The 15,085-nt window shown below is 38.6% G+C and overlaps 1 protein-coding gene and 1 pseudogene across 1 annotated transcript; one reads left to right on the top strand and one right to left on the bottom strand.

The window, feature by feature from the left end:
- Positions 1 to 7,918: 7,918 nt before the first annotated feature.
- Positions 7,919 to 12,853, top strand: LOC133258253 (cysteine-rich protein 1-like; annotated as a pseudogene).
- On the bottom strand, positions 8,776 to 14,992 carry KCNRG (potassium channel regulator). Its single transcript, XM_061434656.1, has 2 exons — positions 13,203 to 14,992; positions 8,776 to 9,055 (listed from the first exon to the last, which is right to left on the bottom strand). Exons 1-2 carry the CDS (start codon positions 13,778 to 13,780, stop codon positions 8,830 to 8,832), a joined length of 804 nt encoding a protein of 267 aa, XP_061290640.1. The 5' UTR covers positions 13,781 to 14,992; the 3' UTR covers positions 8,776 to 8,829.
- Between the last annotated feature and the right edge of the window lie 93 nt (positions 14,993 to 15,085).

The following is a 15,085-nucleotide window of genomic DNA, read 5'->3' as shown; positions in this document are numbered from 1 at the left end:
GAAATATTGTACTCTAGAATATGCTAGTGAGAAAACCAGACCAGACATATCCCCAAAACTAAGATGGCAGACTAAAACAACTAAGTTGACTTTTCTGTGGTAAAGAGAAGAGTACTACCAAAAACAAAACACTCATTCATAAGGCTTTTTTTTTCCTTATTTGGGTCATTATTTTCAGTTGCTAACTTTAACATTACTGGTCTTGAAGTATTTTTCTCTTTTCCATTATACATAACCTCTTGAGGTACTACTAGGAGACTTCTGAAAAGATCTTTCTTCCCTATAGCTTAGTACACAAATCTATAAATAATTACTAGAAGTTTCTGGAATGTAATTCCTTTGCTAAGTGTAAGGATTTCACAGGAAAGATGGTAGGGTAAAATTTGGATCAGTATGAGATAATAGGCCATCCTATGCCAAAGCAGTCCCCTAACCCTGGTATCTACACATAATCTTTCAGGCATGGCTTTTCTTCCCTTTTTAAAAAAGACCTACCTGGTCTGGTGAAAAGTAAGTCTTCCTCCTACATTTAAACCACATTCACTTAGTTCTTTCTCCACAGGTGACCATATCTTTGCTGAAAATTCCTGAATATATATATATATGTGTGTGTGTGTATATTTTTCTACAAATGGAAACTACATACTGTACATAAAGTAGAAATATATTTTTTTACTTTATACATTGTCTTACACCTTGATTTTCAACTTATAAATGTTTGATAATCCTTCCTTCTTAGTTTATAAATTGCTGTCTCATTCATTTTAAAGGCTGCACAGTATTTCACTGTGGCCCATAATTCATCCATTGTCTATTGATGAACTCTGAGTTTATTTCTAATTTTTGCTGTTATGATGATACAGTTTCTCACTTGAATATAAGTTCATTAAGAATAAGGATTTTTGTTTTACCCTTGTTTTAAATCTGAAAACTTAGTGTCCAGCAAATGTTTAACAGATGTTTTTGAATGAATGAGTTTGTACTTTTTAAAATGGTGCTCAACTGCTTCCACTCAACATTTTTTAACCCTTTTATGTGCAAAGTACTTGGTGCTCTATTTTTTATTATTTTTTTTTTTAGTGTTTAAATTATGAAAGTATGACACATTTACAGGAGACTTAGAAAAAGAACAAGTTACATATCAGTTCAGTTCAGTTCAGTTGCTCAGTCGTGTCCTACTCTCTGCAACCCCATGAACTGCAGCACGCCAGACTTCCCTGTCCTTCACCAACTCCCGGAGCTTGCTCAAGCTCATGTCCATTGAGTCGGTGATGCCATCCAACTATCTCACCCTCTGTCGTCCCCATCTCCTTCTGCCTTCAATTTTTCCCAGCATCAGGGTCTAGTCCAATGAGTTAGTTCTTTGCATCAGGTGGCCAAAGTATTGGAGTTTCAGCTTCAGCATCAGTCATTCCAATGAATATTCAGGACTGAATTCCTTTAGCATGGACTGGTTGGATCTCCTTGCAGTCCAAGGGACTCTCAAGAGTCTTCTCCAACACCACAGTTCAAAAGCATCAGTTCTTCAGTGCTTAGCTTTCTTTATAGTCCAACTCTCACATCCATACATGACTACTGGAAAAACCATAGCTTGGACTAGATGGACCTTTGTTGGTAAAGTAATGTCTCTGCTTTTTAATATGCTATCTAGGTTGGTCATAGCTTTTCTTCCAATGAGCAAGCATCTTTTAATTTCATGGCTGCAATCACCATCTGAGTGAAAAAGTCTGTCACTGTTTCCATTGTTTCCCTCTATTTGCCATGAAGTGATAGGACTGGATGCCATGATTTCAGTTTTCTGAATGTTGAGTTTTAAGCCAGCTTTTTCACTCTCCTCTTTCACTTTCATCAAGAGGCTCTTTAGTTCTTTGCTTTCTGCTGTAAGAGTGGTGTCATCTGCGTATCTGAGGTTATTGATATTTCTCCCAGCAGTCTTGATTCCAGCTTGTGCTTCATCCAGCCTGGCATTTCACATGATGTACTCTGCATAGAAGTTAAATAAGCAGGGTGACAATATACAGCCTTGACGTACTCCTTTCCTGATTTGGAACTGCCTCTGTTGTTCCATGTCCAATTCTAACTGTTGCTTCTTGACCTGCATGAAGATTTTTCAGGAGGCAGGTAAAGTGGTCTGGTGTCCCATCTCTTTAAGAATTTTCCAAAGTTACATATAGTTTCACTATATGTTATAATTATTCTTTTAAGTAGATAATTAAGATTTTTAGTTGGAGCTTCAGTATCAAACTCTCAAAAATTAATAGAATGAACAGACAGAAAAGTAGAAGGATATAGTAGACCTGAGAAATACTATGAACCAATTCAACATAATTAAGATTTATACAATTTTCACACAACAGCAGGATACAAATTCTATTCAAGTTCCCATAGACTATAAACCAGGAGACACTGGAACATATTCAGGGACATAAAACAAGGTACAAAAATTTAATGGTCTAAAAGTATTGAAATCATACAGAGTCTGTTCTCTTACCACTGAAGAATTATGTTAGAAATCTATATATATATATATCAAGGGGGGTTCCATGGTGTAATGGTGAGCACTCTGGACTCTGAATCTAGTGATCCGAGTTCAAAAAATCTCAGTGGGACCTTTCCGCCTCGTTAGAAATCTATATCAAAAGATATTTGAAAATAACCCTCATATTTTCAAGTGTAATGTAACAATTACCGAGAGATCTTTGACTTAGCCACTGAAAGCCTCAATAAAATTAAAAGACTGAAAAAACACAGAAGGTGATCCCACAGAAGAAAGCATTTAAATGAGAAATTAATAGCAAAATGAGTAACTAATATCAAAGATACTTTGATAACTCCATGTGTTTGGAAAATAAATGTCCACTTTTAAAGGATGAGTGTATCTAAGAAGCCATAACAAGGAAAATTAGAAAATATGTGTAACAGAATAAAAATGAAAAGAGAATTTGTTGCATGCAACTGAAGCTGCTCAATGCAACTAAATACAATGTGGAATCTTGAATAAGGAATGAAAACAAATAATGAACATTAGCATAAAATTGTGAAATTTAAACAAAATCTGTACTTTAGTTAATAATACTGTATCACATGTTAATTTCCTGGGTGTTTTATACAACATAGTATTTCTCTATATTCTCAGAATTGAATTAGAAGTTTCAAGCTTCATTCAAAAAAATTTCTTAAAGCACTAACATAGTAAGCTTTCTAGGCTTTTAGCAGTAGTACTAGATGCCACAATAAATGGAACTATCTAACCTTTGAGTGAATATAAATTAGGAACCTAGCATTCTATTCATACTTATTCAAACAATTGGAACCAATATGTCATAAACTTTTTAGCCAGGCAAAAATTCCTAAGTTTTCTAAAATATGTATATTATATATATTATATAATGTATGTATATTTTATATATATATATACAAAAGAGCTTTTCTACTATACTTGATAAAGGCTTGAGAAAGAATAAGAGATGGAGAAGTTAGAAAACATAAACTAAATTATATGGGAGCACTGAAATAGAAAAAGTGAAACAAAACTAGATAAAAGATCATATAGTTGTTTTTAAACATGGCTGCTCATTAGAATCACATCTAGAGCTTTAGGGGAAAAAAAACAATACCTGGGCATTTGTATTTTTTTTTTAATTCCAAGATAATTCTAATGTGCATCTGGATTTTAAAAAATGATTACAGGTTTTTCTATTAAATGGTAGTTTTAGTGAGATAGAATTCTACTATTTCCTGTTGACCAATCATGATACAGTGGTATTAAGATGAGTAATAGTTACATAATCACAATAGTAAAAGATGTTTATCAGTTTTCAATCAATAACCAGACAAAAAATTAAAATAATTGCAATTGGAAGCCATAATGGAAGCATGATAAACCTAACAATATAAAATAATTACAAACAATTTAGCGAGTAAGTAGAGTGATGTGATAACTGAAGGTGCATACATGCACCTGTTTTCATCCACCCAGCCAGTCTGTGTCTTTTGGTTGGTACATTTATTCCATTTACATTAAGGTAATTATATATATGGATGATTTTATTACCATTTTCTTAATTGTTATGTTTATTTTTTGTAGGTCTTTCCCTTCTCTTGTGTTTCCTGCCTACAGAAGTTCCTTTAGCATTTGTTGTAAAGCTGGTTCGGTGGTGCTGAATTTTCTTAACTTTTGCATGTCTGGAAAGCTTTTGATTTCTCCATCAAATCTGAATAAGAATCTTGATGGGTAGAGTATTCTTGGTTGTAGGTTCTTCCTTTTCATCACTTTAAATATATCATGCCATTTCCTTCTGTCTTGTAGAGTTTCTTTCAAGAAATCAGCTTATAACCTTATAACCTTATAAACTTCCCTTGTATATTATCATTTTTCCTTTGTTGCTTTTAATATTTTATCTTTGTCTTTAATTGTTTTCAGTTTGATTATTATGTGTCTCATTGTGTTTCTCTTTGGGTTTATCCTGCCTAGGACTCTTTGTGCTTCCTGGACTTGGTTGACTATTTCCTTTCCCATGTTAGGGACATTTTCAGCTATTATTTCTTCAAATATTTTATCAAGTCCTTTCTCTCTCTCTTCTATTTCTGGGACTCCTACAGTGTGAATGTTGGTACATTTTATGTGGTCCCAGAGGACTGTTAGACTGTCTTCAGTTTTTTTTCATTCTGTTTTCTATATTCTGTTTTGCGGCAGTGATTTCCACCATTCTGTCTTCCAGGTCACTTGTCTGTTGTGCTGCCTCAGTTATTCTGCTCTTGATTCCTTCTAGTATATTGTTCATCTCTGTTTGTTTTTTAGTTCCTCTATGAACTAAAAAAGTTCCTCTAGGTCTTTGGTAATGGAGAAGGAAATGGCAACCCACTCCAGTGTTCTTGCCTGGAGAATCCCATGGACGGGGAGCCTGGTGGGCTGCTGTCTATGGGGTCACACAGAATCGGACACAACTGAAGCGACTTAGCAGCAGGAGGTCTTTGGTAAACATTCTTGCATCTTCTCCATTCTGTTTTTGAGATCCTGGATCATCTTCACCATCATCATTCTGAATTCTTTTTCTGTCTATCTCTACTTCATTTAGTTGTTTTTCTGGGGTTTTATCTTGTGTCTTCATCTGGGACATAACCCTCTGCCTTTTCATTTTGATTAACCCTCTGTGATATGATTTTTGTTCTGGCTGGCTGCAGGATTATAGTTCTTCCTACTTCTTTTGTCTGACCTCCAGAGGATTAGGCTAACAGGCTTGTGTAAGCTTCCTGATGGGAGGGACTAGCAGTGGGAAAAACTAGGTCTTGCTCTGGTGGGCAGGGTGTGCTCAGTAAAACTGTAATCTGATTGTCTGCTGGGTCTGTGCTCCCTCCCTATTAATTGTTTAGTCTGAGGAGACCCAGCCCTGGAGTCTACAGGCTCTATTGTAGAGTTAATGGTGACCTCCAAGAGGGCTCAGGCCAGGGGCAGCACTTCCAAGGACTGCTGCTGCCAGTGCCCCAGTCCCTGTGGTGAGCCACTGCCAACCCACACCTCCACAGGAGACCCTCCAACACTAGCAGGTAGGTCTGCTCGGTCTCCTGTGGGGTCACTGCTCCTTTCTCCGTGGGCCCCGGTGCATGCAAGATTTTGTGCATGTCCTCCAAGAGTGGAGTCTCTGTTTCCGCAGTCCTGTGGAAATCTTGTGACCAAATCCCACTGGCCTGCAAAGTCAGATTCCGTGGGGATTCCTAGGCATTTCGCTGGATCCCCAGGCTGGGAAGCTTGATGTAGGGTTCAGAACCTTCACAACAGTGGGAGAGCTTATTTGGTATTATTGTTACCCACTTTGTGAGTTGCCCACTCAGAGGACTATGGGATTTGATTTGATTTTGATTGCATCCCTCCTGTCTCATTGTGGCTTCTCCTTTGTCTTTGGATGGGGGCTATGTGTTTTGGTGGGTTCCAGTGTCCTCCTGTTGATGGCTGTTCAACAGCTAGTTACAATTTTAGTGCTCTCATAGGAGGAAATAAGTGCACATTCTTCTACTCTGCCATCTTGAATCAATCCCCTCTCTTTATTCTCTTTCATTTAATGATTTCCTTTCTAGATGTTTATCCTAATATTTTAAATGACATATATATATGAGGATTCCTACAAAAGGACTCATTAAATCAAAGTAATATATGAACATTGAATGTTAGTATTAATAGAAGTTATATTCAAAAGCTTTCCACCAGAGTAGGTGATAATTGTTAACAAAGGTATTTCTTTGTTTAGCACCAAGTGTTTAGCACAATGCTTTTACACATAGTAGAATTAAAACTGAGTGGATCAAGCTCACATTCAGGTGAGAAAAATTTGTTTTTATGATGGCATGTAAGTCTATACAGAGAAAAGGGCTGCTTTCTACACCTAGGAAAAGAGGAAAACAGGCCTCCAAGAAGAGGTGCAATTGAAAGTGGGTCACCCATCTTCCATCATTATCATCACTGATAGTTATAGAGTGACTTCCATGTGCCAGGTAATGTGCTGAGTATTTTACATTATCTCCTTTAATTTTCACATATCCTGTAAGGGAGATATATTATCCTATCAGTTCAGTTCAGTTCAGTTCAGTCGCTCAGTCATGTCCAACTCTTTGCGACCCCATGAATCGTAGCATGCCAGGCTTCCCTGTCCATCACCAACTCCCGAAGTTCACCCAGACTCACGTCAATCGAGTCGGTGATGCCATCCAGCCATCTCATCCTCTGTCGTCCCCTTTTCCTCCTGCCCTTAATCCCTCCCAGTATCAGAGTCTTTTCCAATGAGTCAACTCTTCACATGAGGTGGCCAAAGTACTGGAGTTTCAGCTTTAGCATCATTCCTTCCAAAGAAATCCCAGGGCTGATCTCCTTTAGAATGGACTGGTTGGATCTCCTTGCAGTCCAAGGGACTCTCAAGAGTCTTCTCCAACACCACAGTTCAAAAGCATCAATTCTTCCGCGCTCAGCTTTCTTCACAGTCGAACTCTCACATCCATACATGATCACTGGAAAAACCATAGCCTTGACTAGACAAACCTTTGTTGGCAAAGTAATGTCTCTGCTTTTGAATATGCTGTCTAAGTTGGTCATAATTTTCCTTCCAAGGAGTAAGCATCTTTTAATTTCATGGCTGCAGTCACCATCTGCAGTGATTTTGGAGCCCAAAAAATAAAGTCTGACACTGTTTGCACTGTTTCCCCATCTATTTCCCATGAAGTGGTGGGACCGGATGCCATGATCTTCGTTTTCTGAATGTTGAGCTTTAAGCCAACCTTTTCACTCTTCTCTTTCACTTTCATCAAGAGGCTTTTTAGTTCCTCTTCACTTTCTGCCATAAAGGTGGTATCATCTGCATATCTGAGGCTATTGATATTTCTCCCAACAATCTTGATTCCAGCTTGTGCTTCTTCCAGCCCAGCGTTTCTCATGATGTACTCTGCATATAAGTTAAATAAGCAGGGTGACAGTATACAGCCTTGACGTACTCCTTTTCCTCTTTGGAACCAGTCTGTTGTTCCATGTCCAGTTCTAACTGTTGCTTCGTGACCTGCATACAGGTTTCTCAAGAGGCAGGTCAGGTGGTCTGGTATTCCCATCTCTTTCAGAATTTTCCACAGTTTATTGTGATCCACACAGTCAAAGGCTTTGGCATAACAGAAATCAATGTTTTTCTGGAATTCTCTTGCTTTTTCTATGATCTAACGGATGTTGGCAATTTGATCTCTGGTTCCTCTCCCTTTTCTAAAACCAAGGATATTTATTTATTATCCTCATTTGATAGATAAAAAAAAGCTGAGGCACAGAGAGTGACTTGCCCAAGCCATGTAGCTAGTAAGTGACTTAGTTGGGATTAGACATCAAGCAGTCTAGTCCAGCGTTCTGGTCTGTTCCCACCCAGCCATCTGCCCCAGACTCAGCGCCTCCATGCCCATGTGCCCCAAGTGTGACATGGAGGTATACTTTGGTGAGTGGGTGACCTCCCTGGGGAAGGACTGGCATCAGCCTTGCCTGAAGTGTGAGAATGTGGAAAGACACTGACCTTGGGGGAGTCATGCAGAACATGAAGGCAAGCCCTTTGGCAACCACCCCTGCTACACAACCATGTTTGGACCCAAAGGCTTTAGGCACAGTGGAGCTAAGAGCCACTCTTTCAAGTAGACCCAGGTTTTGAAGATCGTATCTTCAACTGCCTGCTGGGCTGGTGCCCTCCAGGCTGATAGCAGGCTTTCCCCACAGGCACCTGGGGCTCCCCTGCAGACCCTCATCCCCTCAGTAAACCCAGATATTTGGGAGGGGGGAAGACATCAAGCAGTCTGATTCCATAGCCCCATTTTTTTTTTTTTTTTTTTTTGCTACATTGGGTCTTCATTGGTGCACATGGGCTTTCTCTAGTTGCAGTGAGTGTGGGCTACTCTCTACTTGTGGTGTACAGGCTTCCCATTATGGAACGTAGGCTCTGTAGTTGTGCTGCGTGGGCTTAGTTGCTCTATGACATATGGGATCTTCCGGAACCAGGCATCAAACCCATGTCCCCTGCATTGGCAGGCGAATTCTTAACCACTGGACCACCAGGGAAGTCCCTCAATAGCCCCTTCTTGAATGCTTTATGTGTTCATGAAGAAGAGAAAGGGAAAAGAGGCACTGACGGTAGAAAGAACATACACCAAAGCACCAACTGCACCATGTTGTTTAGAGAGCAGCAGGTAGTCAGTGTGGCTTGAGCATTAAGGTACGCTTGCCCAAAGATGGCTTGGTGGAAGGCCAGAAAGATAGACTGAGCACATATTTGACTAACATATGTTCCCTATATATGGAATTTCCAAACAGGAAGATGGCTATTGCTCTGGCATGAGGGTAGTCTCTGATTTCAGTGTTTTGTTCATGGCAAGAGTGTCAGGCTTTTTTATCCTTTCGAAACTATAGCATTCAGTTCTGTCTTCAGAGGATACTGTTCTGGTGCCGACCAGATGGAAGCCTTCCATCAGTAAAGTGTCAATCAGTAAGCCAAGAACATTAGTTCCGTTGGCCAGTTTTCGGTTATCAGGTTTTATGGAGATATACCTAGGACACACAAAAATGTTCAGTTACGAAATATCCCTTTAATAACTAGCAAAACTAAATATATAAGTTTGATTTATAACTTCAAATAAAGGCATAATACCACTTTTATCAGGTTTTTTTAAAGACTTCATTTATAAATCTAAGCCAGTAATTTCAGGCTACTGAAAACAGAGACCCTACTGTAATCTCCAAAGTCATTTTAATTCCACATTTAGGAATATAGCTAACACTGATGAAGTCTCACTACGCAATTATTTCCTGGAGCAAACAGTTTCATCAAACAATTAAATTAGCTTTTGATTGTTATATAATTTAACTATTTCCAGTTTTTCTTTTTGACTTGCTAAATATTGTTTAGTTTAATTAATTGATTCAATCATTTTGATGAATACTTGATCCTTTTACAGTTTCCCCCTAGATTTAATTTTACTCATTATCAGCACTGACATTACAAATTTTCTCCTGTGACTTTCTGTTATCGAAAGCATTTTTTCAGGTGAGGTTTTGCAGATAATAAATGTCAAGATTTTATTGTCAATTTTTCTCAATAACTATCCATAGTTGAAGAGCAAAACAAAGGATCTAAAAGGACTCTAAAGTCAAAGTGACAAAACTTCCTATTTCCTAGAAAATTCAATAAAATCAATACACATAAATCAAGAAAAAATATATACCTTAACTTTCAGATTGTGCTGTGCTTAGTTGCTCAGTCATGTCTGACTCATTGTGACCCCATGGACTATAGCCTGCCAGGCTCCTCTGTCCATGGGGATTCTCCAGGCAAGAATTCTGGAGTGGGTTGCCATGACCTCCTCCAGGGAATCGTCCCAACCCAGGAATCAAACTGGGTCTCGTGCACTGCAGGCAGATTCTTTAGCATCTAAGCCACCAGGGAAGATTTCTTTAATAATGTCAACATAATAATACGTTGCTTTAATAATGTCAACATAACATATCCACAAAGATACAGCTATATTGCCCCTTATCTACCGTCCAGGATGTTTTTTATGTCTTTGTGTCCTCCCACATGACGTGAGTCTGAACAAGCTCCAGGAGTTGGTGATGGACAGGGAAGCCTGGCATGCTGCAGTCCATGGGTTCACAAAGAGTAGGACACGACTGAGCGACTGAACTGTCCTCCCACCATTTGTTTATGAAATGTGGGGGAAAAAAAAAAAGGCTAACTTAAATTAGTTCCAGGCTGCCACCTAAACTGTCTGTGGTTTTATGGGATAAAAAGAGCCTTGGGGACACCGCTAGCCTCCTTTTAATTATGATTGATAGACTGGTTACTGTAGTTCACATTTAGAAACTCGTTCTAGACAAAGAAAAGAATTCAATAATAAAACGTAAGAATTTTGAAACTACAAAGTACATACCCAAAAAATGTTTATGTTTAATACAGCAAATTTTTAACATTAGTAAATGATTTCATCTACCCACAAGCCCCAGATCTTGATTGTAGAGCCTAGAAACATTTGTCAAAGAAAAAATGTTACAGAACATCTGACAAAATTAAGATGCAAGTAGTATTGTTGTTCAGTTTCTAAGTTGTGCCCAACTCTTTTGCAACCCCATGGACTGTAGCCCTCCAGGCTCCTCAGTCCATGGGATTTTCCAAACAAGAATACTGGAGTGGGTTGCCATTTCCTTCTCCAGGGGATCTTCCTGACCCAGGGATCGAACTCACGTCCCCTGAATTGGTAGGCGGGTTTATCACTGAGCCAAGTGGAGTGTACTTGCAAGAAATCACTGGGCCTAAATATCAGATTCCCTAAGATGCCAAGTTGAGAAATGGAAGATTTCAAGGCACAAGAAAAAGAGAAAAGAAACTAATGAGAAATGGAAAATCAAAACTTCTTTTAAAAACTTAAAAGGCAACTACGCGTCTCCATTTGAGCTAGTTTAAAAAGGAAAAGACAGACAGAATATGCTACCAAAACTCTAGAGTCCTGTGACCATAACTTGAGCTTGATAATGTGGTATCATGAATGGCCCTCTGCAAGATGCATGCCAAATATTTTTAGTACTATGAACTTAAGAGATAATAACTGAGCAACTTGCTAGGTTACCAAGACCTCAAAGTGATAAATCATATTAGTAGAACATAACTGAACAGCTGGATGATATATCAGGCTCTGAGGAGCCATTCAGGCTTACTTCTCCACTTTTCACCTTCAAAAAGAACGTCTGAATGGACCTATTCAGACCAAGGAGTGAGCAGGAAATAAAAATGATTGCCAGCTAAGTGGGATATACCTAAGGTGGGCCTCTTAAGACCAAGAATTTTCATCCGATGACGTAAACTCCCAATAATGTCACCAGATTTGGGTTATCTCGGTTCGGTTCGGTTCAGTTCAGTTCAGTCAGTTGTGTCCAACTCTTTGCGACCCCATGGACTGCAGCACTGCAGCCAGGGGTCCCCGTCCATCACCAATGGCTGGAGCTTGCTCAAACTCATGTGCGAGTCAGTGATGCCATTTAACCATCTCATCCTCTGTTGTCCCCTTCTCCTCCTGCCTTCAATCCTGGGTTATCTACCTCTACTTTGAAATTGTAGTTACAGAAAAAAAAATCACAAACTACTTATCAGCTGAAAAAATTCTAAACTTCAAACACTGAAAAGAATACCAAATATGGTGATGCATTTAAAAATCTAATTTTAAAAATCGCTTCTAGTTTTAGAGTTATCTATTTTGGAATTTAAGTATAATGCCATTCTCTTATTAAGATGAAAAAAATCTGATTTGTAAAACAAACACTAAACGAGAAGGGAAACTACTGTCACTGTACACACACAAATATCCCAACTTGAGTTTGTTTTTCAAGATTACAAAAAGATTACATTTCAAGATTACATTTTCTCCAAATGTGTAGTTTTTAAAGATCATTTAGTATTTCCAGGATATCTTCTTACTTTGCATGTTTCTTCTTGAAATCAATTATACCATTTTTCCTTATGTTTTTAACTTTTTAGAAAGGGATCCCCAAAGATCTTAATCACACAAATTTTTAAATAAAAACTGGTAATTCCCCTTTTGTTTATTTTAGTGTCCTACCAATTGTGCACAGAGCTATCTTAAAACATTTTGAGGTGAAGATAGCGTCTTAGGTTTTCTCCACAATCAGCATGTTAATTTAACTGGATCCCTTTCCCCAAAATGACATTTCATGAAAAATAGATTATAAAGTGTGAAAACTTAAGAACTGTCATACTGCCCAGGGTTTTTAAGCTGGTATGCAGGACCCTGGGGTATGTTGTGGGAGAGGTAAACGTTCATTCCTGGTGTCTACTGCAAAAGTTAATATCCCAAAATATCTACCTTTACCCCCAAAAAAGTATATTTTATTTAAATACTATCAGTAAAGAACATATACAGACTTTTTCCCCCTCCTGAAAATTCAAGCCAGCTTTCACAGTTAGTAAAATAATAGTGGGACCACATTAAGACATTTTTAAGGGGGAAAAGACGTGTCCGTGACAGTAGAGTGAAAATCAGCCTGAGGGTCCAGCCAAGAATAACAGGGGGAGAAAGTGAATAACTGACTCAGAAGCAACTATCCTTAATATACTGACAGCCTATCCCAATATTTTGAGTTGTGCAAGAGTGCCAACGATGTAACAGGAGACCAGATTTGCCATGGGATATATCTGCCTTAATGGTGTTTAAGAAATAAAGTGAAATGGAGAAAAATTAGTAGCCAAATCAGAACGGCTGAAAGAACAAATATACATAGAGTGTAAGGAAATCAAGACAAACTGTTGAGCCTTTACTATACGCCAGCAACCAAAAGAAACCCGTAGGATAGAAAAAGGCATCTCATTCCATGGGGGTGGAACATAATCTATGAAAATTATTTCCTCCTACAACTTGAATGACCATAGACCCAGTTTTCCCTGAACTACTTTGATTTATTCCTGTTGTCCCATGTAATAACAATTCTTTCTTTCACTCTGAAAAGTACCCCAATCTGGACAATAATTATCTGGTCATTCCACCCAACTCTACTGATTCCCTCCCCCACTCCAAAAAAAATTATTTTCAGTCATCATTTTTTCTAAGAAAATTCAGGCATGAGAAAATTTCAGTTTTGAGGAGAAACATTAGGAACTGCTATAGAACAGAGGCTTCAAAGTACAAAATACCTGATTCTTGTTTGGTTGTCAGTAGTGCTGTCAGAGCCGCATTGGAAAACCAGGTCATGGTAAGATGGTCTTTGTGGAGGCAGTGGAAGTAAGGTCATCTGAGGGAAAGAGTTACTACTTGAGGCTGGTGCGGAAGGTTGTTCTATAAACACTGTAATCCTCCCAGTTAGCATCTCAATTGTTTTGCTGCAAGAGCCAAACACCCTGAAGAAAGCCTGAGTATTTCGGCTTAGGAAATGTACCTCCACAAGAGCAGGTCTTGGCTGTAACTTGTGTTCTTGGTTTAAGAGGTCCACCAGAGGATTGAGTTCATAGAATAGAGCCTCTCTCTGAAGTCTAAGATGGTCTGAAAAGTCAGTGGGTAGTAGAAGTTGCTGAGTTCTCAAAAAATCTAAGATGAAACTAAATAAAACACCATCTCTGTCCACAAAAATCTGGCCATCAACCATCTTGAATTCTTTGTCTCTGCCATCTAACATTCTCATCAACCGAGAGCCAGGAAACTGCTGTAAGGTGGAAGACCGTGTGGTGAATACCTTCCCTCCCACGTTCAAAGTGACCAGTTCCTGACCACTCATTCTTCTCTTGCTTCCAAGTGAAGGCCACAAACCATCAGACACAGCCTTAGGAACCTGTAAATCAACCTTAACCACAATGTTAGTTATATATGATAAAGAAATCCAGGGGAGGGGAAAATAACAGAAACAGAGACCTAAATTTCCAGGTAACTACTGTTAAAGCAAATAGTGTGTCCATAGCCGTGTTTACAAATTTGAGAGTTGCTTGGGAACCTGCAGTATACAAAGTGAAAAAGCAACAGATGAGAAACTGGATAGTTCAAGGAAACTGCCAATAGGCCTGAGAACAGGGGACAGTTACAGTATCCCATCTAAAAAGAAAAATCCTTCATAAAAACCTCTTATAAATATGTATTCAAATATATTCTGGAACCAGAAAACCATTCAGCCTCTCCACCCCGCGTATCTACTCGAGTCCTCATGGCAGAGACACTTTCTAGGGAAACATCTTAATTTCTTACGACCCCTGTAGAAATTTAGTGGCTAAATTCTAGATTGACCGTTGGGGATGAGGCAGTCATTACCTCAATCAGCAGCTGAAGGTGACTCCTCTTCTCATAACTGCAAAGATTCTTCTGTACTTGAAATTTAGTTGCCACCTTTTTTGCCCATCCCTGCTTGTATTACCTCCTCTTAACCAAATTAATGTACTGGGGTGAACACCCTCTGGGCTGTCAAGGAATGTCTTGCCCCTTGACAGAAATAAGTTTGAAAGAGGTTCTAAGTCACTTGCTGTTTTCATCTGAAGCCTAAACAAGGTGAGAAAAATTACGTATTTTTCTTCTGTGGGAGATAGGGCATCTTTACCTCATGTGAGCAGCCAGGATAGTACTAGTGTTGAGCTGGTTTACTTTGTACTTTGTAATAGCTGATAGACTGCTTCATCTACTGTCAAGTGAGTCTCACTGAAGTTCTTTAAACAAGTGGACTGGTTGGTTGTACAGTTGCCATTATATTTTGGAACAACACTTAGTTGCCAGTAAAAAGGAGGCCTTCCCACTTCCTGCTTTTGCCATGTGTTCTTTTTAACCCATGCCTTGTCTTACACAGTCACTAACACTTCTGTAGTTTACCACCAAATTCCTTTGGTGATAAATTTACAAAACCTAAAAGCAGATAAAAGGCAAACTGAAATAAATCTCCACCCTCCTAAAAATGTCAGCTTAGCATAAGAAAATGCCAGTTTTTGTTTACATGAGATTTACATTGTATTGAAAAAGGAAATCAACCATCTGCAGAAAAAGCTGCAAATTCAATCCATCTTATCTTATTCCTTTTTTAAAGAATGTTCACTCTCAAAAAACA

Source organism: Bos javanicus, chromosome 12 (assembly GCF_032452875.1).
Source record: "Bos javanicus breed banteng chromosome 12, ARS-OSU_banteng_1.0, whole genome shotgun sequence".
Lineage (NCBI taxonomy): Eukaryota > Metazoa > Chordata > Mammalia > Artiodactyla > Bovidae > Bos > Bos javanicus.
This window is presented reverse-complemented; position numbering and strand designations above follow the sequence as displayed.